Source organism: Cephus cinctus, unplaced genomic scaffold (genome assembly GCF_000341935.2).
Source record: "Cephus cinctus unplaced genomic scaffold, Ccin1 Ccin1_scaffold0401, whole genome shotgun sequence".
Classification (NCBI taxonomy): Eukaryota; Metazoa; Arthropoda; class Insecta; order Hymenoptera; family Cephidae; genus Cephus; species Cephus cinctus.
Genome location: NW_014333085.1, coordinates 436446 through 460385, shown reverse-complemented (window position 1 = coordinate 460385; position 23940 = coordinate 436446). Strand labels below are relative to the sequence as shown.

Below are 23940 nucleotides of genomic sequence, written 5' to 3'. Positions count from 1 at the left end.
CTGGCAGGTCCGCGTGCGCGGGCGCGCGCGCTCTCGCACCGCCCGCGTCGCGACCACCTCCTCCTCCTCCTCCTCCTCCTCCTCCTCCTCCTCGGCGGCCCCGACCCAGCCCTTCTTCCCGCACATGCCTGCGTTCTTCCTTCTACCTACAGGATCCATCCACCCGTCCTCTCTCTCTCTCTCTCTCTCTCTCTCTCTCTCCTCTGCGTGCTCGGAATCTCTTCCTTCCTTGTCTGTGCATTTCATTAATACGCATGCCCCCATTAGCACACGGAATTTTGAGCATTTCTTTCTTTAGCTTTTTCCTTTTCCGCCCATTCATCTGCCGGCGTGTTGCATGCGTGTACGTAGCTGAGGTGCACTGCTTAACAATCGAAGGACGTAACTTATGTACATACATTCACTTGGCACTATAATATTATTGTGGAGACGCGCCAAATGATGTTTCCGTTAATCGAAAAAGAACATCAGGCAACAGGAGACAATACTGCTGTTCGTAAAAGAGACCGAATACTCTATTAACTTTGATTCTGCCGGATTCTCAAGCGGCGGCTGCAAAAGTCCAATCGACCATGTGACTGTGCGATTAACCTTTCCTTCTTATTCCGCAATTAATGCGAGGCATACGACACTGAAAACGTTTGATGCTTATTTTGCGATCTTTTTTTTTTTAATTCTTCAGTATCCACCGCAGGCTACACCTCTGCTACTATCACGTCAAAGAAATTTTCCAAGACTCTTATCTCGAGCTTCAGTCGTGTAAATCGTCACCGGACTAATCTACTAGAAAAGAACTGATTGTTCTCCTCAAAATATTGAGTAGAAATGGGGGGGAAAAAGAAACTTATAAACTTGAAAACAAAAATCGTTTACAGACCCGCATAGAATTTATAGAGGATTTTCTGTGCTCTCTAGTCATGAACCTGACAGTTTCGATCTCTTTCTCCCTGATGCTCGAGCAACCTCGATGGATCGTCTTAATTTTTCCCTTTTAGTCGTCCGAAACCCTTTATTTCGTAAGACGGATCCTTAAGGTGCGACGGCCTGTCATTTTCCGAGGATTTGCAGCTTTCTGGTGCGCGCGTGCACGTGGCCTGGCACGCATGCGTCATCAGGCGCCGACGGCCGCTACAGACCACAAACGACGGATGTCGGACGTCGAATGACGAGAACGTCGTCTCGCGACGACACACGACGCTTCCGTCGCCACCGCCGAACCAGCAGGCACAGCATCATTTCCTACGTATTTCATCAATGGTGCACCCCCTCGTCCTCTTGGCTCCTGAGTCCCTGAGCGTCGAGCCTTCGCGACCGACTCTTCTTGTACGGACGGTCCACGGGAACTTTTTGAAAAATCAATAGAGTGCAAGTAAAAGACCTAGGGTTGCGCGGACAGCACCGAGCCGTTCGGGCTCCGTCACTCGCTCGGGCACTTCCATTCGTTACTCCCGCAGAGTTTGCCGGAGCTTCCCACGTTTCACGCTGAGCGTGCATATCGAATCGATCGTATTTCTGCGATGACAATGAATTAGCCAGGGACCGAATGAGCTCGATCGGTCGTATTGGCCAAATCCAAGTCTATCGGCTCGCATCGCTTGCGCGGCGCTGGATCACGGGAAAGGGAAAAAAGGCTACCATCTTTTCTTGGTGGCGACTTCAAAATTTCGAATTGTTTCCGTTCGAGCATAAAATTCTTCGAGGATTCTGCTCGAGCAAAATAAGGTTTGGCCAATACGTTGGCCTTGAAAAGATATACTTATGATAAATTGAAAAGTTTTCTCTTACCGACGAACCTGTGTCTTCCTTCCCTCTCCATCCTCCCACCGTTTTACCACGGAAGATTCATCTTGTCTCTCAAGAAGTTTCAATTGATTCTGAAAGTTGTCTCCGGCGAATGCGCAACTGCCGACTCGATTCCCTATCTCGGGTATCCTTCCTCTCGAGTGATCGCAGTCCTCGGGAGTCTGTGGGCCTAGGGGCGATACACAGCGAGATACGCTCGAGTCACGTAAATTCTCTTTTCCCACTAAAAATCGGAAGATTTATGCAACGATTGCATCATCGATAGCACAAGACACGGAAGTAAATAGTTTAATGGCAGATACCCATCGGCGCCTCTTCCTGAGCCTCATGTAGCTTTCAAGGAGACAGAAAATGGATTGGCTAACGTGAAAAGTTTTGGTGCATAAGTGTACGTAGCAAAGACAGCTGACGCGTCGAGTGGTGCAGAGAGCGAGAGGTGGGAATGTTATCGATGTCAGAAGAGCGAATGACACGTCCCCCGTCAGATGGAAATAATGTATTCGCTATGCCCTAAAGAATGCGCACTGGTCGTTTGCAGATCGACAGATCGAATTCTCGAAAATCCTGGCCTGGAAGCTCCGTATGGTCGACGGTGTGTGCAATCGAATTAGGTCTGATCAAGGACGACAGCCACCGGCGCACGTTTCCCTTGGTCGACGAGAGCAGCAGCAAGATCAGCAGCCCCAGGAGAGCCGGAAGCTCCTTCAGCAGCTGGACGCACGACTTTCCCGATAATAATAACAACGCAAGCACTGCTTTTATCGAAACTCCGAATTACTCGATCAAAGTCCAAGATGAAGAGTGGGGACTACTGGGCAAACCGGACTACTACATTGCCAAAGAAAGGCCTCAGGAGGAACCGAAGGTCTTGGCGCGATCCGAGATAATTGCCGAATTAGGGAAGGTCGATAACGAAGGTAAACGGACGAGAGGAAGTAGACCGACGGAGACTGGAGGTTCGCAAGTGATCCCCAATGGAGGAGACAGAGATCCGACGCAGAAGAACGTCAAGACGGCCTGCCGTTCGAAAAAGACGCGTAGCGCGAGCCAGAAGACTGCCGAAGAATCCAATGGGCGATTCGTTGAACGATCCGGCGCCGAGAAAGAGAATAGGCAGGCAGGAGAAACGGGAGAATCGATTGGCGATGGACATAAGGGAGAAGCCGCATCTGCGGAGAAGCCGGAAGGCGGCGGGAAGATTTCGAAGAGAGTTCTCAAAGATAATGGTCAGCCAGGAGCACGTGGTCCAAGACGGTCATCAAGCGTGGCACGGGCAGAGACGTGGAGTAGTGGCTCAGCGCCGACTCGGATGGAAATAGATAATCGTGAAAGGACAATTGGAAATGAAAAATACGACGGGAGGCCATTAACGAGAGGTCAAATGAGAAATGCCCTACGAATCGAGAAGCCGTGCCGGTTGGTCTCGGGGGCTTCGTCCGAGGTCGGTAGACTGGTCTGGGGCTACTGCATGGGATGGTGGCCAGGTAAGTCGCGACTATTCTAGAAACAGCTGGAAGCTTTCCCGATGCATGCACTAAGCTCCGTCCAAGGACCCTTCGAATGTGTCTATCTGCACCCGCAGCTCTGATCGTCGACGCTGAGCACGTGGGTATGGTTGCCACGCCCGAGAAGCTTTGGGTCTACTGGATCGGCGAGTCGCGAATTTCCCAGGTAACACGTGTCCCATGCTCTCCCACTCTGTCCTACTTACGCTCCATCGTTGATAAGCAAAACTCTTGTCTCTTGTCTCTGTCGCAGCTCAGGGCGAAGTCTCAGGTGGAACCGTTCTCGCAGAACCTCAAGTCTCGACTGATAGATCACCTGCGCAACAAGGCAGCTACAAAGGCCAGAACGATCGCATCGGTGGCCACGCTGAAGGTTTCTCCAATTGATTGATATGAATTCTTCTCCCTCTCTTCGTTCATTCACAGCTAATCTCCTTGCGCCGTCCTTAGCTACTTGCCGAAAAACTGAAGATCCTCTTGACAAGACCTTACTGCAGCTGGGCAGAAAGAGAAGTGGTACCGCTGAAAGCGAGCGAACGTAAGTAGCAGTAACGTCGCAGCCATCGACCAGCGGCAGCGTGCGATGATTTCAACTGCTCGAAAATTCTCTAAAACTTTTCATCGGACGTAACGAACGTTTGCAGTAAACGGAATGAGCTTCTATCCGTATCCCTGCGATGTAGAGGAAGATCTGGAAAATTTGCGCAAGGAAAACATCAGAGCCAACGAGGCTTATCTTCTCGACGTGGAGAAGAAGAAGATGAAGGAGGAGCAGCAACAGAAGCAAATCATTTCAACTGGTAAATTCTGCCTCCGCCGCCTCGGAAACTTTTGCCAAGTTTTCCCGATTCCTCTTGATTCTCAAAGCTTGCTGCTCTGCTGACCTCTATACGTAGCCTCGCCGAAGGAGAATCAACCGCAGAAGAGCACCTCCGCCAGTGGCAAAGTCTCTTCGACGGCAACGACTGCGAGCGTTCGTCTCCCGGAGGAACATCTTGCTCTGGCGGATCAAAAGCCCGGCGTCATAGCTTGGGCAAAGATACCCGGGCATGCATGGTGGCCAGGTATCCGGAAATAGAAAACTCTAAGGACAACGCATCGCTCGTTAATGATCAAACACTAAGGACGTTGACACCTTTCACTTACAGCAATGATAGTAGATCATCGGGATGCTGGTATGGATGAACCTAATTTCGGCTGCCAGTGGATCATCTGGTACGGCGACTACAAATTGTCTCAGGTGAGGAGAAGCTCTAGATGCTGACCAATGGTTCAATTATTATTTTTTCACTGGTACACGTTACAGGTGAATCATCGAGATTTTATGGCATTCGACTTGGGCTTCGAAAAAGTCCGCGAGTACACGGTGCAGGCCAAGAGAGTCTCCTATGTAGCCGGCGTTCTCGATGCGTCAAAGGTAAGGCACTCTGCCACTCTGCCACTCGGCCACTCGGCCACTCGACTACGTCGTGCGCTGAGCTCCTTCAATCCGGATTATTTGTTCTTCGCGTTATTAAGGACTACTGCTCGCGACTTGGTTACAAGACTGACCACTGGAAGTTGACCGATGTACTGGGATGGTTCTCTCGAACAAATTCCCATTCGAAATGTCGGAGGGTGATCGAGGCTGCTGACGATTTGCCCGGAATTACGGGACTGAACGACAATCAGCTAAAATATACGGAGCGAATTCTCAAGAAACTGCAAGAGTTTAAGGGAGATCGAAAGGTCGCCGCGTTGCGCGAGAGCGCCATCGAAAGGACAGGTAATCGCTAGAACGCATTCTGTTCACTGTATTGGCAGTAGTAATCTTTTCTTATTGTTCCGAAATTCTCGCTTGTTCCGATTTTCCCTGTGGCTAAATCGTTATCCCTCCTAGGTCTAGCCAGTGAAGAAGTGGACGCTGCGGAACTACTTAAACGGTCCTGTCTCGTGTGCTTAGAAATCCTTCGAGATGGCAATTGCCAGGAACATCCCTTTTTCGAAGGATCTGTATGCGACGAATGTATGGTACGATTCCCATCGTCTTATTGTAATAACGAGAAACACGCCAACACTGACGATCTAATTGGAATCATATTATCTTATGATTTTTACAGGAGCTTTATAAGCCATCCATGTTTGCCTACGGGGATGATGGAAAGTGTGTAAGTCTGTCTCTTTGTCATCGTCCTCGCACAACTCCTCTTCTTCTCGAATGGCTCCCCCATTAACTTTTCAAGTTCTGCCCGAACGAAGTGAACGACCAATTCTCAATCGGCAGTTATAACATTCTATATTTTCTTTTTCAGTATTTTTGCACGCTATGCGCGGGTACCGACACAGTTGTCATGTGCGATGCGCACGACTGTCCCAGGTAAGAGGTTCGATTCTGTCTTTAAGCAGCTAGTTAAATCATTTGTCTATACCATTGCGCTCTTGTGTCTCCAGGGTTTACTGCACCGCGTGCTTGAAATATTTGATAAGCCCGTACACCTACAGAGCGATTCTCCTGGAAGACCCCTGGCTCTGCTTCTTCTGTAAGGATGATGCGAGACTCGCCTCGGATGGATTCCTAAAGTTCCGCTGCGACTGGAAGGAGAGAATCCTCCGATTATTTCATAGAAATAATGAATTTCTGTACTGGGATCTTCCTCCCTCCGTCGACACAACCCGCAGAAAGATGCGTGTCCTGTCGCTCTTCGATGGTTTAAGTACCGGTACGTCGCACGAGCCATCGATTTTCTCTATTTCCGATATGACTGAACATCATCATTTTCATCGATCCCAACGTCGTCTCTCTTATTGCTATGCGCCTGTAGTCTCCAGTCACGTCTCATTGACCCCGCTGGTATACGCACTATATGGTATACATTGAACGACTTTACATTTCAGGACTACTTGTACTTAGGAAGCTGGGCATCAAGGTAGAGTGTTATTACGCAAGTGAGATTGATCCTGATGCCGAGGCTGTCAGTGTTGCCCATTTCGGAGACAGAATCATTCGTCTTGGTGACGTTAGGAACATTACGAGAGAAACAATCAATGACATCGGACCTATCGATTTACTAATCGGGGGATCGCCTTGTAACGACCTGAGTCTCGCCAATCCTTATCGATTAGGACTGCACGGTAAACTGTCACAGTAAAGGAAATACATCTATACTCTACATGCGTAACCGTGTATATTGTATTACTGTCGTGCGTGGAAGAGGAAGAAAAACTGACCTACTTACGATTGGCTCTTGCAGATCCCAAAGGGACTGGTATACTCTTCTTTGAATACTGCCGCGTTTTGAAACTACTAAACGAGACGAACGGAGATCGTCAATGCTTCTGGCTCTTTGAAAATGTCGCGTCAATGCCGAGCAAATACAGACTGGAAATTAACGCGTAAGTCAGCAACTCTCTCCTGTCTCTTTTTTAGACTCGATTCTTAAATCGCAATGCATTCGTTCTCTATAGGCATCTCGGCCGAGAGCCCGATTTCGTAGATTCGGCAGACTTCTCCGCTCAGCACAGACCGAGGCTCTACTGGAGTAATCTGCCGATCGTCTCGCAGCACTCACTCGATACGCAAGACCTCCAGGACGTACTGACGCCAAACTGCAATCGACAGGCCCTCGTTAAAAAAATTCAAACCGTCACGACGAGAGTGAATTCTCTGAAGCAAGGTATATCCTCCTCATGATTCAAACATTATCTATGATATTTCACATTTTGCCATTTGCCATTTGCCATTTGCATCTCGATTGCGCAGGTAAAGCGCTTTGCAAGCCGGTGCTCATGAACAACAGGGAGGATTCAATATGGATAACTGAGCTCGAGGAGATATTTGGTTTTCCACGACATTTCACAGACGTGAAGAATTTATCGGTAACAAAACGGCAGAAATTAATTGGCAAATCTTGGAGCGTACAAACCCTTACCGCCATTTTACGTCCCCTACGCTACTTCTTCGAAATCACGGAAATCGAACCATAATTCATGCACAATCACGTACAAAAGGGCACACGCAGAGAAAATAAAAGTCTTGTTTTTTTCCTTGCGAATCCGGATTCTTTACTCGTGATCCAGAAGTTCTCCTCAATCCTAAACATTTTTCACATCACACACGATTCTCTCTACATCTCACCTATCACCTATCTTTCTTCGTGTTTTCGGCAAATCTTAAGGAGGATCTACTCTTCTGACTTATACGAAATAATCCTCTGCGTGGCTCACGACTCGTTGGCAACTCGTCTCGTCCTCCCGCGATGTACGGTGTCCTGATACAGTGCTCGAATGGAATCATCGCCATGGGAATTGTGCTAGAGCCCACAAGGCAATTGACAAATTGCAGGAGATGTGCAGAAAGAGGAGAGTTCAGGTAAATCTCTTCTCGGCCCATGTCAATTCCACGTACTATACCTGCCGTTAATGAGTAAAATAAACAATGATAGTCCAAAATCGATGAACGGTTATCGAAGTGAGAATAAACAAAAAAATTTGAATAACAATAAAAACAAGACTTCACAATCTTAAAAATGAAATAGTCTCACTAACCAAATCCATAACAGGTTGCTAGAGGCGCTCTTATTAACGCATTGGGGTAACCCGAATCACTCCGGCCTGGAAGTTCCTTGTCTACGTCAACGCCGCACAAAGCGACGATATTACCATTCATTGCGGCTAAAATATGCGACGGTGGCACGACAAGCCGCGTCAACGAAATGCTCACTGAGGAAAAGGGTACCCTATAACAAATAACAATCATTAATTCGTTAGCTTCTCAATCCGTTGCACAAGTAAATATTTTATCAGTATTTGTAATGCAGCCAATACTATAAGATACTGACGTGTATGGTGGCGTGCCGTTGATCGAAATGCTTTTCAATGAATGCTTCTCATAAAATCTGCAAGAAAGTCCAATTGCAAGTCTGAATGCATTCACTAAGAGGGAATGAAATTGAAAGATTACTTGAGAGACTTTTCCTGTGGCGTCTGCAAAATTTGCGCCAAATATGCCAGCATCGCGACATCTCGCTGTTGATGCGGTTCCATTTCCCACGACTCCCCAATGACGCTTCCTTCTCGCAACTCTGCTCGAGACTCCACCATATGCAGTTCGTATCGAAGGGGCTCCTGGTGAGGCTCTTCATCTTCAAGTTTTCCATCGATCCACGAATGATTCTGAAAGACAGGTACAATCTGCACGTTCGCTGACGCTTGTAATTCAATCTGCATGAAATAAAGAAATATTATCAACCGTGTCTGTACCTTGCGCCCGATAACATCGGCGTACAGTAGAGAGTCGAAATTCCTTTTCGATCTTGTTGAAATGATTTGCACGACGTCACTCGGTCGAACTAATCTGATGATGCGAACAATTATGTCCCAGCCCAATCCCTTACAAAATCCCATTGTGTTCACGAGAATTGGAAGACGAGAAAGCTCCGGACACTTGTTCAATTGATAAAGGAGCTTTTCCACAGCTTCGAGATAACGCGAAACACAACGAACAACGTTCACCTCACCGACATACAGCTGATAGAATGGTGTACGCAAATGACTGAAATTCGGCCCAATCAAAGCCTCCTCTAGCACGTTCAAAGAGATGCATCCTGCAGGTGTACATTCAGCCTGGCCAGGATCCAAATCCAATAAAACAACCGCCCTTCTTTCCGGAAGCAACTTGTTCACTAGATAGCGTACCGTTGTTGACTTTCCGACGCCTTTCCCACCAACTACCAAGCCGCAAGTTCTGTATCCAGATTGTAAGCGATTTGTCAATTTAATGGCTATGTCGTTCTCCCATCTTAATCCATTTTCTTCATGCAAGTGGAAAGAAGCCTGCAGTACTACCTCTGCTTTTTTTTGATTACTCAACGAATAATTTTTTTGAGGATCTTCTACAGTTGGAAATAGTTTGAATGGACACGATGAACTTAAGAACCTTGTAAGTTTATTTTCCAAGTTTTCCATCAAAACTAACGATCCTTCCCATTGATTTTCATTGATATCCCTTTCTAATGAGCTTATGACAGTATGATCGATGCCTTCTGTCTTAAGTAATTTGCAAATACTAGCCACAGTGCTTTCTGACTGTTGGTAAACAACTTCTATACCAACAAAATTATGTCCCCTTGGTGAATACACCTCAATTGGTATTGATGTTTTGCAAAGAGTTAAGCCACATATATCTATTGCTCCATGAATAGTCTGAATCTTGAGTTTTCCAATAAACTTAAGCATACATCCACGTTCTATAGCGACAAGTACTTTTTCTTTAGCAATATAAAAGCGAACCTTTTTACTCAAAATACTATGCTCTAACGAAGGCCCTTCTTTTAACTGAGCAATGACTTTTTCCAGCTTCTTATTCCCTTTATGATTAACCTCATTGTAATTATTGTAACTCGTGTCGTTTTGATTATCTTGCCAAATATTACAATGAGTTTGTAACTCATTTCTGCAATTATTAGTCCATATTACATTACCTTGTTCCTCTATGGATACCGATAAATTTTTATTAGACTTCACTAAGTTGCATGAAATATTATCATCCCCTTTTTTGGTCCTTGAATCCTCTGTTGTTAATGATATATTCTGTTCTGATAATGACACACAATGTGTTGACTGTGCTTCAACAATTATTGGAATTCCAAGATTAGTTATTCTTCTTGATGGCGCATAACTGGTTGTTCGAAGCTTTGAACTACTCACAGCCCTATTAGTTTGACGTTCTATTCGAGCGTTTCTAGTCTTCCAAGATCTTTCCGAACGCATGTCATTACGTTTTGAATTACGAAATTTGTAATGATCATTCTGTTCTGGCTGAATTAAAAATTGTGTTTCAACATTCGTTTCGCCAGGCAACTCATCGAATTCATTATATTCTCCTCTTTTGGTGCACAGTAGTTTTCTGAGAAAGAAAAGTCAAATACTTTTTGCATAAAGACATTCATACATTTCTCACAGTAGTACGAGAGTTATCAAAAACTATACACATGCATACACGCAGCAAAGCAGATACAATTACGTGTTTTGCTACTGTCGCGTACATTTAAAGAAAGGGTAACCTTAATCTAACCTAACTTAAAAATCAAACAAGGAAATGACTTACTTAGGACGTTTCTTATTTTTCTTACAACGATTTTTTGACATAAGCTTGACGGTTTGTTCCCTCCTGTACCCCGAATTGTTAATTTGGCACTTCATACTTCGAAACACCGCTACAAAACACGTGTAAGGCAGAAGAATACAGAACGGTCCAACCGTTCAAACAATAATATACGATATCTTATTTGCATATATTATTGGATGGTTCCAATTGGTTCCAATTAGTTCTGATGGTTCCATAGGATAATTCTAACGAGCGAAAGAAGCACCAATCAACAGACAGTGGTATAACGAAAACATCCGTAATTTTCAGAAACTGACCGAAATTCACAAAGCTCACCGAAGGTTACCAAAATTCAATCGAACATACTCGACGGATATACATATGTACTTATAATGCACACCATAAATATTTTTAAATTTAAAAAAGGGAATACGTTTCAAAATCCACTGTCAGTACTATGAGTATCGTCGATTGCCCCTCGAAGGGGGATGTAGCCGAAGATCTGGAAAGAACAAGATGATATCGTATCCCTATTTACCTGCACGCAACTGAGACTCAACAATACTCGTAATACCGCCAGTGAATTCAGCGAATTTTGAAACGTACGCATATACATACATATATAATAGTTAGACTGCGTTTATGCGGCGTCCTGGCATTTGAATACCTAACGAGGGCATAAATCACATAAAAGACAACGAGGATTAAAAAGCAGAAGTATACACTGCGATCTCATTCCAATTTAGTTGCTGGGTATAAGTTAAGCCAATATTGGGAAACGAATATTTTAAAGAGTCAGAATTTATGGCAAAATCGCCAGCGCGCAGAGTTTAAGAGGAAGAACCAATCACAAGCAAAAGTTGAATGGAATAAACTAATGGAGGTTGGTTGACCCTCTTTAATTATTGTATGATGTAAAAGTGGCGTAGATTGCACCGTACGCCTTGATACGCGCGTATTAAAGCACCTACATTCGCATGAAATCACATGAAATAGTTGAAAAGAGCTACTCGATACGAATGCTTTACTACGCGTATCAATCGCTCGGTGTAAAGCCAGTGTAAACTAGGCCATCAGCATCAAGAGCGCTCAGCGTCGGCAGCAGCGTCGGCATTGCAGTGTGTCGTCGTGGTGTCTGACGAACGTCGTTTATATGACAGCTACGTTTTATAAAGTTCGCAGGTATTGGACAGTCGATTATAGATCGAAGCAAAGTATTGTAATGACTGATAGTAACATCGACGTAATTTAATTGAAAGTGAGTAAGGCAAACTGAGAATCAAAAAACAATGGGAATTTAGCGCGAGTAAGGGCAGGGGAATGGATGGCGGCGAAGAAAGAGAGAAGGAAAGAAAGGGAGAGAGAGCGAGACCGAAAGCGACGGTCGTCGGCAAGCAGCGGCCAGTTTTCTTGGATTCTCGTGAACTTTCTTGGACAGTTACAAAAGTGGCCAAGGCGTGTTAACCAGTTAAGCCGAATTAGACATACGGTTGTCTTTAATTCGACTCGTTGAATGTATTTACGAGTTGAAAGCAATTAAACTCAGTAAAACGTCGAGTGTCGAACCCAGGACGCTCCCTGACGCTCAGAGACGCTCCACGCCTTCGTGCATACGCCAATGCGAGCCCTCGTCGCCACTGCTAGAAAATGGAGTTACCAGCAACGTATTGTTTGTGCGGGAATTCTTTCGACTCCGACCAATTTATGATTCAGTGTGATATTTGCAAAGAGTGGTATCATGGTGGGTAAGTGTAGCGATGATACAAAGCAGAACCAGGACGAAAGAAAAGACGACGCTGGAGTGTGATGTCCGAAAGAGTCAATTGCAAATAGATATTAACGTTATTTGATCGAATATATTTCATGACGAAGCCAACGGAAAAAAGAAAGCATTGTAAGGATTGTGATGAGAAAGCAAAGAATCTAGAAACAGAGAAAAGTTTGTTTGTGCTTGCTACAGTTTGGTGTTGCTTGCCGCTTCTTGCCACTGTCAGCGTCAACCAACGCTTCATCAGCGACAAGGCTTCTCGATTACTTTGGCAATAATACGTTCTCGTAGTTTGGCTCTCTCGCTGACTTGCACTCCAGCCACGTTTTTCTCGAGTAACGCGTTACGAATAATTGGACAGAGTTTTATGACAATTGTGGTAATACATAGAGAATAATAGCATAACATAACATAACCTTTTTCGAGAAAGTCGATTGTAGCGGCCTATGTGCGTCTTCGGGTAACCAAGGAGTTATGTTAACGCCATCATTCATTTCTATTCTGTTTTTCAAAGGTGTGTGGCTGTCAAAGATTACATGTCAATGGATTTGGACAAGTATCACTGTCCACGTTGTGAGACAACATGTGGACCTTCCCTCTGTGAGTTGTTTTCTATTCAACTACAATAATTATTTGACTATATCTGATACATGTGTGTAACCTCTACATTATTTGTATTATTCTCCTAGTGAAAATACGAATGAACTGGCATCGACATGATTACTTGGAGGGAAACGCAGACTCCAAGCCTGTACAAACTGGTACTCCTCTATTTATAAAAGAACTAAAATCACGTCACTTTCCTAAAGCAGATGAAGTGGTTAGACATGTGAGAGGCCAACAACTGACGTTACAATATCTACAGAGCAATGGATTTGAAGCTCCGATTGTTATCGATGGCAAAGATGGACTTGACATGACTGTGCCACCGCCAAATTTTAGTGTTTACGATGTAGAGAGTTACATTGGTGAGATGAGGACTGAATCAAGTAGTGTTTAAGGCATCTTAGTCTCGAGGAATTTATTGTGATAATTTTCATGTGGATATTTTAGGCGGAGATCGGGAAATGGATGTTATTGACGTAACAAGGCAAAGTAATGTACGAATGAAACTGAGAGATTTCGTCGAATACTACAATGATCCTTGTCGAACGAGGGTTTTCAATGTGATAAGCCTTGAATTTTCAAACACCAGGTATGTTCAATTAATTGTTTTGTGTGATTCATTACGCATAAGCAGGATATCTGAAATACTGAATAATCGTTGCAGTCTCTCCTCGATGGTCGAAGCGCCGTACATTGCACGCAAGCTTGACTGGGCAAATTCTGTTTGGCCGCGCGATTGGCCCGAAGACAGTGAATTGAAACGGCCAGAGGTGCAAAAATACTGCCTGATGGGAGTCAAAGATAGTTTCACTGATTTTCACATTGACTTTGGTGGCACATCCGTCTGGTATCACGTTTTGCGGGGAGAGAAAGTTTTTTACCTAGTTAAGCCATCGACAGCGAATTTACAATTGTACCAACATTGGATGTGTAGTTCGACTCAGAGCGAAACTTTTTTCGGAGATCAGGCTGACGCATGTTACAGATGTGTTATTAAGCAGGGGCAAACAATGATGATACCAACCGGATGGATTCACGCAGTTTTAACGCCAACGGACTCCTTGGTCTTTGGCGGTAATTTTGTTCACAGTCTCAACATTCCTATGCAAATACAGTAAGTCCTCATTTGTGGTTTTACACAGCAACAAAGAAACTTTGTAGAGTCAGTAGATAGGTACATGCCCGTTTATTTGCAGAGTTTACGAGCTGGAGAGAAAAATGAAGACTCCTACAAAATTTCAATACCCAGGGTTTGAGACCATAAATTGGTTCGCAGGAAAGAAACTACTCAAAGACCTTAAGGAGTTGAATAATGATGAGAAAAAGTGTCCAGCATATTTTCTACAAGGAGTTAAAGCTCTACTGGGAATCCTTAAGCAGTGGAATACTGATAAAGACGTGAGTGTCACTAGTTGTCGAAAAGTTTTTAGAAACAAGGGGAAACACTACGTGCATTTATGAAAGAGATGGGGATCCGACAAATCGTGAAAGACGAGGGCTTATTATAATACACGTGTATATTATTATTTTATTTTTTATTTTTCAGTACAATATGGTTAGTCGTAGCCAAATTCCAGAGACAATTAACAGTCCAAAGTTGCTGAAGGATCTGAGTAAAGAAATTCGTCACGCGGAACGGTACCTGATATCACTGAATCCTCCGAAACCAGAACGCGAAAGTAAGCGAAAGAAGAAAAAACCGTTAAATAAGGATTTCATTGATTACGACGTAGCCGATCGCATGGCCGCAAATCCATTTAAAGCAACATTGAAAGAAACGAATAAAATGCAAGAAGCCTCCATGTCAACCGAACTTTTGCCGGATACAAGACCGCCGTTGAAATTAACATTACCCAAATATGCGGGCTATTCCTATGCCAGTACGAATTTACCACCAGACGAAACTAGTGCCTCTGCGGCAGTCACCAGCGCTACCAGCAATTCGATAAACAATAATATCTCCAGTAGTAACAACAGTAACAGCAGTAGCAGTAACAGCAGTAATAGTGCTGGCGGCGTCGGCGGCGGTACTAGCGGCGGTAATGGCAGAAAGGTTAAATGTGTCGGTTTTTCGCAACAAAACAAACGAGCATCTAAACCGGGTAAGCAAAGTCCCACCGTCATTCGATTTAAGCTCGGCGACAATGAAGTCGTAAGAAGCACTCACGACAATATAAATAATTATGGAACATTCACAATGGATCACTCGGTCGAAACGCTAAGAGAATTAACGTGGAAACAAAGCTCCGTGTATGACTTTCACGACGGCAGTAACGAGAGTGATTATGGGGTTTTTACCATAGACGAAGCGCCGAAGCGCAAAAAATCCTCAAGGTCCAGCAGCCAGAAAAGGTGTAGACGCAATTACCAACCTGCTGCGGGTTCAACCGACGACGCCGATGTTCAGAGCGAGATACCAAAAAACGGTATCGAGGAATTACTTAAAGCTTCCGCGTACACGTTATCTTCGGCGACTGTTGCCAATCAAAGACTCGATGCCACTACGTACGTATTCGTTTCAATTGAATATTGTACTCACGGTAGCTATTATTAATTTGATTGTCAGCCGATTAACTACTGTTTCAGTCGCTCGTCTGCGATATTGTCAACGATGTCACAATTTGGTCAACCAGTCCCACCGCCAACGGGGTAAGCCATTTAGGAAATTTATATCCAAGTATTCGAGACATCGATCATTGTGTGCTTTCTTTCGTTCCTGGTCGTCTCACTCAACTTGCATTAGTCTGACCTTGTTTCATTCATTCTCACTGTTACTTCTTCCGTTCGACGCTATCATATCTGCCTGGATGTCAAGTAACACCACTCGTACCAACTGTCCCGTGAAAAATAACGAATAATAAGTGGAAAAGCAGAAAGTACAAGGAGACAAATGCGTTTTGTTGTCATTTTTGATTTTTTGGTGTCTTAGTATTTATAAATTGAAAACGGCCAGTTCTGGCAGGGCTTCTCCATCGACTCGGGAAGCCATCGCTGGGATGCTGTCGTTCAGCGAGCAGTGCTATTCGACGACGTCAGCCAGTCCCGTCAAGTTAAAAAAATTCGAAAAGGAGGACAAGAAGCTCCAGGACAACAACGACGACGACGACGACGACCACCTTATTGAGAACATCGATAAGGTTCATCAGGATGATGATTTCAGTAAGAAGGTCTTTACTTGCGATAGGCATCATTTGACAACGGAGTTATTTATTGTTGCACGTGCTGCATAGTATATCCAGCATTGGATGCGTCGGACGACGAAGAATATATTTTCAAACCTCGCGGAAAGAGACGAATCGACGAGGCCTGGAATCCCCGAGCCAGGGTCGGTCCTCTCTTGCCTAAGACTAATCGACCGGCGCGAGAAGGAGTGAAAAAGACGTCCGTGGAGAAGGGTCTTGAGGCTGCAGCGGCGAAACGAGCAAAACAGCCGGTATTTATGCACGAGAGCACACGCCCATGAGAACTCTGCATCCCCGTACCTTTTCTATTGACTTTTCTTTTGCTCATGAAGTGTTAAACTTAGTGATCTTAGTCGAAGGGGATGGGAGAATTCCTGGTTTGTAATTTCGCCTTCTTTGAAAAATAATGTACATATGTGTCTTTCCGTATTTCTTTCTCGTGGCCATTCATCTGGCAGCAAACATCGACAAAACGGACATACAATAAGCGAAGACAAAAGGGTTCGGTAATGAGATCAGAGGCTCCTCCGATCCCCGCAGACGGGGGCAATATCAAGATGAAAGCAACGTCTGACGGCATAATGAACATGGGTCTCGGCCTTGGTCTTGAACTTGACGTTGGCGCTAATCTTCCCACGGACGGTGTCGGTATAGACATTGGTGGATACGGCTCGATATTAACGAGTCCTAACAGACTGAAAGACGTCAAGGCAAAACTCGCAGCACCCGTCCCAGTTGGTAAGCCATCTGCCTCCTTCGTTTTTTAATTTTCTTCTTTCCTTGTTATTATTATTGTCATATCTATTTATTGAAACGTAAGTAATGTTTCAATCTGCGTGCATAGCACAGCTGTGCTGTTTGTAAATGATTTATTAAAAACGTGTCATTATTCCAGAGCGGAAACCAAAAAAGGGTATGAAAACGGCAAAACAACGCTTGGGAAAAATCTTGAAGCTTCATAAAATGATGCATTAATAGAACGCTTTAATTCAACTAAGAAACTAGCTTTAACTTTGTCGGATCAAAAAATCATCCCACTCTCATTTGTGTATAAAAAAAGAAGCTATGTAATAGGTGTATATTGTTGTGTAAATATATAAAAGATGAATCTTTTATAAACGATGAAAAACAAGCTGGTGAAAAGCAAAGTAATATTGTGAGCGAAAATAAAAGAAAAGAAGGTGGAGGCAATGAAAATAAATACGAACACAGGATGCATTATCAGATGTTTAGGGTATATATTTTATTTTGCAACAATGTTATCGATATTACGTGTTGTATTTTTATGCGCTTGTAAATTCGGGTGGCTTCGCGTAAATGTTCCAAAGTCTATCAAATGACTGCGCAAAATTCCATGAGCTCATCTGACGTCGTCGCGAATGTAATCGGCCCAAGTCTCAAGTCTTGTTTTCGTACAATTTGTGAAACGATTTTCTTTTCATTCATAATCTAACTTACTCAACAAGATTCCCCATAACCATGCGCACGTATTTATATACATACGTACATAAAATCATAGCGGGAATCATTTACGATTTTTACGGATGTCCTTCACGAATGATTACAAGCGTTTTCTTCCCTATATATTTATTTTGAGAGCCCTTTCATTGGTAGACTCGGAAGCACTGTCTCAGAATACATGTTCCTCCAACGTATGTCATTTATTACTTTTGACGCCAATATATGAAAAACAGTGTACCTAATTGTCTAAACCGTGCAAGATCTGAAAAGAATAAACCAGCATATAATTGATTAATTCTGTTTGAACACTATATGCTATGCGTATATCAATGACGCATACACATTTGAGTGTCGTGTGTGTTACTGTGTTTTCGTCGTGCGTAATCGAACTTCAACGAGGGTTAACCATTCATGAGCAACATTTAAAACGAATAAACAAGCGCGATTGGTTAGTTTCGTTTAAATCCTACATGATAGTATGTACGTACAAATTCTTACTGAGAATGTAGTAGCGCAGGTTTTTTTTGTCGCAGAGATATTTTTTAACGCGAACATTCTGGAATAACTAAAGTAGGGAAGCAATTTATAGCAGTGCGTTTGTGAACAGACTGTACCACAGAATATACCGTTTGGGAGCCGTGAGGAGCGCGCGCGTAGAAAATAACGTCGATGCGTAACGTGAGTCGTGACGGTCGTGACTCCGTAAGTCATTCGCAGGATTCATAGGATGGATGGGTTCGAGCACAATCAAGACCGTGGTGCGGTGTAGTGTTACTTAGTGCGGTGCAGTGCGCCCGAATAGTGAAGTACGTCAAATTTCAGTAAATAGTTCAGCACGGTGCAGTCGGTGTGGACTAAGGTTAACCACTAGGGAGGAAGTCGTCATCATCTCGTAGCTTTCATTGTCAGCTGTCATTAAGATTGTGCTCGTCTCGTCTGCGCCGACCTTATCACGGTTTTTTAAGGAATCGGAAACGATCCGCTGAAGAAGGCCGAGTGGTGTCAGTGTCATTTAGGCTCGTTCGTGCAAGTTTCACATTCTCGTTAGAGCAGAAAGGGAGAGACATCGAAGGAACTGCTGCAATTAACGTGTTCAAGGTAGGTGGCTCATAACGTGAATCAATAAGAACTCGTGAGAATGTCGTGATCCCTTGTAACGATCCTACGCAAAAGAAGAATTGCAACGAGTTCGAATATACTGAACCTCGTGGTACGTCATTCTGGACATTGCCATGATTTTGAGATTAGGTTAGGTTAGGTCGTTCTTGGCTCCGCGACACCGACATGACGATCCATTCACATCTGTCTCGTCGCAAACTGTATTGGTAACTATATAAGACGTACAACTCACAGGTATTAAGCTGTCTCGTTTTAACAGACTCCTCCAAATTACATGTTCTTTGCCTGAAATAATGTCTTCAGAAGATTTCTTTCGAGACGTAAGAAACCTATATACCTAAGAATCTTGAAAATTTTCTTTTTTTTCTTATATTTGTTCTCATAATATCGTTGGTAAAAATGCGCCTTCTTCCCCAATTTTTTTATTATCAACTTATCACGGCAAGCAATGAAGTACTATATGGATACGTATAATTGCAATTACCGGCGCAATGGTTATTATTTGTAGAAAAATGAATTTCTAATGACAACCACTACCCTTTCGAATTGTTACCGTTGTTACTAGAATTTTTCGTTATCCAACCACTATTGTTCTAGCAATCATTTTTCCCTGCATGTAAAACTTAAGAGTTTCTGTACTCGCTGCAAGAGAAAGAAAGAGCATCTCATGAGTATGATGCGCCTCTAACCTATCCTTGACCTTTTAACTCTAGAATATTCGTATTATTGTTCTATGTTTGTTATTACGTCTTCTGTACTAAATAAAAAATTCCCTTTTCTACATCCGCGAACTACGAAATAGTCTAAACATTTGCAAAGCGTATTGTCGCTAAACGAGATATTTCTCATTGTCAGTTTTCTAACAGTGCTTCGGAAATATCTTTGAAGCTGTTAGATATATAAGAAAATCCAAAAAACATTGAATGCGACTGTTTTACAAATGGACAAAAAACTCAACTAAATAGAGCATAAAAATGCAGCGTATTTAAAAAAAAAAGTTCTATAAAAAATCCCTCAAATCCTACATTTTCTCTGAGGGCTCGGGGTGTCTAATGTAGATATCAAGAGTTTGTTATTAGGCCTAAGATGAAGACGATTTAAAAGGCGCATTCCATTATCGAACCGCAACTGGATATTGATAGAGGAAAAATTCACTTTGAAATTGTAATAGTGTCTCAATGTGTGGGTGGTTGCTAACGTTCCACAAGCAGAAACAGGTGTGGCTAACATTTGAAAACACTAGAATTGATTTGTCAAATTACTTTGACGCCAGAGTGATGCTGATTATTTGGCAAGGGGCTCGACGTTGCCTGCCTTGCACCGGGCAGCGTAGCGCCAACTCCACCGTCGCCATCAACGCGAACACTAGTCCTGCTACAGGCATCGCCGCCCTCAACACTTTTAATATTACCACCGCAGCCACATTCGCCGCATCCGCCACATCCGTCATCTCCGCCACTTCCGCCACCGCTGACAGCGCCGTCACTGCCGCAGTTCCAAGGATCACCAATCAGCAAAAATATCGTCTCCGTGGGGCAATCGCAGAGAAACTCAAACGTTTTCGTCTCCTTGGAACTCGGTGAGTTGACGTCACAGTTCTCTTCAGTTTTCGCCAGCTACTTTCACTATGTCTATTCTCCCATCTCTGCATGTGCATTTCCTAAACCAAAACAATGATGGTTCCTTTTCCAGATGGCGATCATTCATACCGAATATCCAATGTCCATAATCATCGATTCGAAATTAACGTGCGATATATAAAATAAAAAGAAATATTGACGTCGTAATCTCCGTAACTTTTGGCTGTTCAATTAAACTTTTAATATAATAAGCATATATTCTATATTGCAGTTATTCGATGAAAGCCATTATGGTCACGCTGTTACTTCTGAACGATGCTCTATCTCTAAAGTAACATTTTTATAACGTATTTTTAGTCGAAGAATGCGTGGACACGTATTTCTGCACATTCTTCTGTCCTCCTACATGTTCGAGTGATTTCTAGTGAAGAATGAACCGATTCCGAATGACACAAAGAGGCTATCGAGTCTACGGCTCGATAAAATGAGCAGCTGTTTTTTGAATGCGCTGCTCTACTGATCTTGGATAGGTATACCGAGCTATCTAATCATTTGGGCATATTGCGCATTGGATCCTTGCAGATAACAGACGGTCAAGTACTAGATGATGGAACGAAAAATAATTTGAGCCAAGTTTTACTGACAATGAGTTTACGTATTGAGAAGTTCATCGTTCGGTGTCCGTCATCTATTTTCCAGAAAAATTTGTGATAACAGAGGAAAGGGCGTCTATATGCCTGTGGAGGTAAACTAATACTATTACGGCATTCTATCAAGTATTGCAGTTGACGTTTGAGAAATCTTTGAACCTTGTGCACACTTGGCGTGGAAACCAGTTGATGCCAGATCATTGGATTCCGATCCACTAAGTAAAGCACAAGCGTCGTTGGGAAGCGAAAGACGCTAAAAATTTTGCAAAAAAAGACGGTTCGTGATACACTCGGTAAGCGAGCGGTAGGCCACACGGGAGCACCAGAAACCGCGACCGAAACAAGCGGTGTCTTTCTTCAAACTATTTCTCGACTTTTTTCTCCCCACCAGTCGTCTTTCTCGGCGGTCACCGACGCCACCGTCGTGGTCGTCATCCCAATCGGCATCGGGCACTACCAACACGCCAGCACCACGAACACTGCCAACCTGAGGACATTAGCGCCGCGGGGAGAATTGGTGCGAGCGGTGCGATCGGTGCGAGCGGTGCGAGCGGTGCGAGCCACCCATCGGACGATCGCGGAGACCAAGAAGACAGAGGCGCAAGCATTATCATCAGAGCCCAGCAGCATCGTACTTGGCACTGGTCACGTATGTAGAATGGCGAACGTACGCCAGCGCCTGTCTTCTGCTCGACTGCCGTCCGAACGCAATAGATAGTTCGTGATATCTGCTTCGTAATTTCATAGATGACACGCCACATTAGTAAAGGTATGATCGTGCACCTATGTGAGAGTTCTAGTTTTCAAACGGTGAATACAGTGAATACAGTGAATAGAGTGAAATAGTGAAATAGTGAATTACGAAATAATTATATAGTGAATTAATTCGACTCCGGATAATTACTGGAGAATATAGTAAAAGCGCAAAGAAAGGAGAAGGAAAAAAAGGTTGGTACACAGTTCCTGATTGCCACTGAGAAATAATTTCTCTCTCTCTCTCTCGCAAAAAATATCGCGTCATGCTCATACTTCATGCACGACCCATATATATTGATATTTTATTAACTTTATTCGTCTCGTGAGAAATCATGCAGAGATTCCCATTCTTGCAGAAACACTCGACACGTGCGTCACTTTGTCAGTCTCTTGATTAGTTTATCCATCGTCCATAACGCTGAGCGTGACGAGAGGTCTTGGATGGGGGGTGGGGGGGCAGGACGATTCACAATATTTTAAAAGCAACGATTGATCGAGACTCGTCCGCGATGTAAAGTTTTACCTTTTTCATTGGCTTATGTAACATGAACGCTATTTACGTAAGAAAGCTCGACGACGACGACGACAACAGAATAACTGTTATTAATACTACAACTCTTACCATTAGAATAATATTTTTTTAAATAGTTTTTATTAGTTTCACAGTGATTGAGGATATTGGAAGTGACGGGGGCGGGGGGGATAAAAAATTAACAAAGCCTACCATAACGGAGAGCAATTTCGAATATTTTTCAACAGCCTAGATTTGAAAAAAATGTAACAAGCGAATAGAATTCTCGTCGATATGTCGATTTTTAAGCATGGTGCACTAGTTGCTCGATAAGGAAACTCAGAGCCGAAATTAGCCTTGACAATTTGCTGAGCTGTCGGTTCTTTTCGTTCCCCCGTCTGTCCTCGGCCTCCTCGAATTCCATCGCCACTCGACGTTCCATTAATCCGAAGCGACTCGAAATAGTGAAAACTAATAACAACGCTTTCTACAGTAGAAGAACTAGATTCTTTTGGGCAGATCCAGCTGTGGCTGTGCGAAATTATCACAATTGAAACGGAGCCAAGCAAGACGGAATATCGAAGTTACATGGCCGACAGCCCCGGCTATAATTGGATGACGTGCCGTCAAAAGCAAGCCATTTACCTTTTTCTTCCAGTCTCAGAATCAGAATCAGTTTAACTTCAAGTCAACCGACAGGATTGCTGCTCTCAATGAGCGTCAGCGACTCATTCTTGTATAGAACGATCGTTCGTTACTGCCTCTCGTCGTCCTCGTCCTGATCCGCGTCCAGATCCCCACGACCACAGCGTTTACGCTTTTAGATAAGATGAAGACGACAGGAAAAGAAATAAGGATGGCATGCATTTGGCACTGGGTGACAAGTTGACCATCGAAGAGCACGGGGGGTACAGTGCGTACTCCTCAAAGGTGTGGTTTTTTCATTTGCGGGATTTGAAGCGTTGAAAATTCCTCCTGCGAGAGAGAGAGAGAGAGAGAGAGAGAGAGAGAGAGAGAGAGAGAGGATGTGCTTATCGTACTGGCCGTACTGGCGAACGATCGAGTCTTTATTGGCTGAATTGGTAGGCGGTGACGTCGACTCGCTGCCCGATTGGTTCGACCGGTTGTGCAACGAGAGGCTCGTCTGGAACAGGTTCTCAACTGGCAGCTAGCGCCGATCTGTCCAATCAGAATTGCTTTTTGTCGCCTTTCGGAATTTTCTTTTAACCCTCAATTACCCATGTGCGTCCTTATAGACTTCACGTCAATATTACGTTCAGCACTCGCGTCGAATTTTCTATCTACGTGAGTTTTTGATAAACTAAAAAATTTATTGCGTAATTATTATTTGATCACCTAGTCGACAAATTCATTTAAACCAATTTTAAGAGGCGAGCAAGGTAAGGCCACTTTCGAGCTATTCCATTCGTCGCAATGGCCTTTCCAATTCGGTTTCGTAGATGGAGGTTATTTAATTTCCTTAACCTCCCTGGAGCGAAGATTAAAAAGCAATGCATGGCGTGTGCCGAGCGGAAGTAAATATGTCAAATGTGCAGCGAAGAACGTTCGAGAATTTAAATGTTGATCTTTATCGTGACGTATGTGTATGTAGGTACAGCCTAAGGTGTTCAATGAGGTCGCCTCAAAATGGTTTACTCGCACTTTTACTTTTGCCACTGACCCATAACCCAGTGTTCGAGATTTCCTTGTCAAGTTGTGCGAGAGGAAGGAGGAGGAGGAGGAGGGGCGGGGGGGGCATTGGGATCTGATTAGACTATCTCTTGTTACGCACTGCTGATTATCCTTGGACCACCTTGGACCGATGCCACTTAGCAGAGTGTCGAGTCTGCGAAATACATGCGGATATTTTGGAGGACTCCGTTGGCTCTTGGGACGACTGTGGAAGGAGGGGGGG

At 43.9% G+C, this 23940-nt stretch overlaps 4 protein-coding genes and 1 long non-coding RNA gene across 21 annotated transcripts in view; 3 read left to right on the top strand and 2 right to left on the bottom strand.

Moving 5' to 3' along the window:
• Window positions 1-7302, top strand: part of LOC107267323 (DNA (cytosine-5)-methyltransferase 3B) — a 21083-nt gene extending 13781 nt beyond the window's left edge. The window contains exons 4-20 of the mRNA XM_015738858.2: window positions 2342-3287; window positions 3386-3474; window positions 3562-3681; window positions 3759-3846; window positions 3953-4108; window positions 4205-4372; window positions 4457-4548; window positions 4615-4725; window positions 4827-5073; window positions 5188-5318; window positions 5408-5455; window positions 5600-5664; window positions 5739-6007; window positions 6183-6419; window positions 6539-6680; window positions 6753-6961; window positions 7048-7302. Of these exons, the coding sequence (XP_015594344.1) occupies window positions 2342-3287; window positions 3386-3474; window positions 3562-3681; window positions 3759-3846; window positions 3953-4108; window positions 4205-4372; window positions 4457-4548; window positions 4615-4725; window positions 4827-5073; window positions 5188-5318; window positions 5408-5455; window positions 5600-5664; window positions 5739-6007; window positions 6183-6419; window positions 6539-6680; window positions 6753-6961; window positions 7048-7271 (3342 nt within the window). The 3' untranslated portion in view covers window positions 7272-7302. The remainder of the gene's footprint in view (window positions 1-2341; window positions 3288-3385; window positions 3475-3561; window positions 3682-3758; window positions 3847-3952; window positions 4109-4204; window positions 4373-4456; window positions 4549-4614; window positions 4726-4826; window positions 5074-5187; window positions 5319-5407; window positions 5456-5599; window positions 5665-5738; window positions 6008-6182; window positions 6420-6538; window positions 6681-6752; window positions 6962-7047) is intronic.
• Window positions 7303-7323: 21 nt separating this feature from the next.
• On the bottom strand, window positions 7324-10970 carry LOC107267327 (polynucleotide 5'-hydroxyl-kinase NOL9). 4 transcript variants are annotated; one of them, XM_025084706.1, is made up of 7 exons: window positions 10393-10970; window positions 9993-10191; window positions 8547-9905; window positions 8248-8459; window positions 8126-8182; window positions 7833-8023; window positions 7324-7697 (listed from the first exon to the last, which is right to left on the bottom strand). In XM_025084706.1, the coding sequence occupies exons 1-7, from the start codon at window positions 10485-10487 to the stop codon at window positions 7426-7428; spliced, it is 2385 nt and encodes a 794-aa protein (XP_024940474.1). In that variant the 5' UTR covers window positions 10488-10970; the 3' UTR covers window positions 7324-7425. The 4 variants fall into 4 exon arrangements, with proteins under 4 accessions (XP_024940474.1, XP_015594356.1, XP_024940473.1 ...); XM_015738870.2 differs by having other exon boundaries at window positions 8547-10191; window positions 10393-10637; window positions 10710-10970; XM_025084705.1 differs by having other exon boundaries at window positions 8547-10191; window positions 10393-10637; window positions 10729-10970.
• A 496-nt stretch (window positions 10971-11466) lies between these two features.
• On the top strand, window positions 11467-17704 carry LOC107267325 (histone lysine demethylase PHF8). Of its 8 annotated transcripts, XM_015738867.1 has the most exons (13): window positions 12040-12137; window positions 12675-12760; window positions 12850-13128; window positions 13214-13355; window positions 13431-13880; window positions 13963-14164; window positions 14313-14868; window positions 15070-15271; window positions 15353-15415; window positions 15696-15925; window positions 15997-16199; window positions 16407-16686; window positions 16844-17153. In XM_015738867.1, the coding sequence occupies exons 1-13, from the start codon at window positions 12040-12042 to the stop codon at window positions 16921-16923; spliced, it is 2871 nt and encodes a 956-aa protein (XP_015594353.1). In that variant the 3' UTR covers window positions 16924-17153. The 8 variants fall into 8 exon arrangements, 7 of the variants coding, with proteins under 7 accessions (XP_015594347.1, XP_024940469.1, XP_015594353.1 ...); XM_015738861.2 differs by having other exon boundaries at window positions 11467-12137; window positions 14313-15271; XM_025084701.1 differs by lacking the exon at window positions 12040-12137 and adding an exon at window positions 11469-11650 and having other exon boundaries at window positions 14313-15271.
• LOC107267344 lies at window positions 17167-18036 on the bottom strand. The gene is made up of 2 exons (XR_001537591.2): window positions 17898-18036; window positions 17167-17671 (listed from the first exon to the last, which is right to left on the bottom strand). It is a non-coding gene; the product is annotated as an uncharacterized LOC107267344 (long non-coding RNA).
• Window positions 18037-18122: 86 nt separating this feature from the next.
• Window positions 18123-23940, top strand: part of LOC107267329 (trehalase) — a 23983-nt gene continuing 18165 nt past the window's right edge. For 3 of the 7 annotated variants that reach the window (XM_015738879.2, XM_025084714.1, XM_015738880.2), the window contains exons 1-2: window positions 18123-18507; window positions 19802-20107. In XM_015738879.2, the coding sequence (XP_015594365.1) occupies window positions 19806-20107 (302 nt within the window). In that variant the 5' untranslated portion in view covers window positions 18123-18507; window positions 19802-19805. Of the gene's footprint in view, window positions 18508-19801; window positions 20108-21176; window positions 21707-23940 lie in introns of those variants that run through there. The other 4 variants (XM_015738882.2, XM_025084716.1, XM_015738881.2 and 1 more) reach the window with 4 other exon arrangements.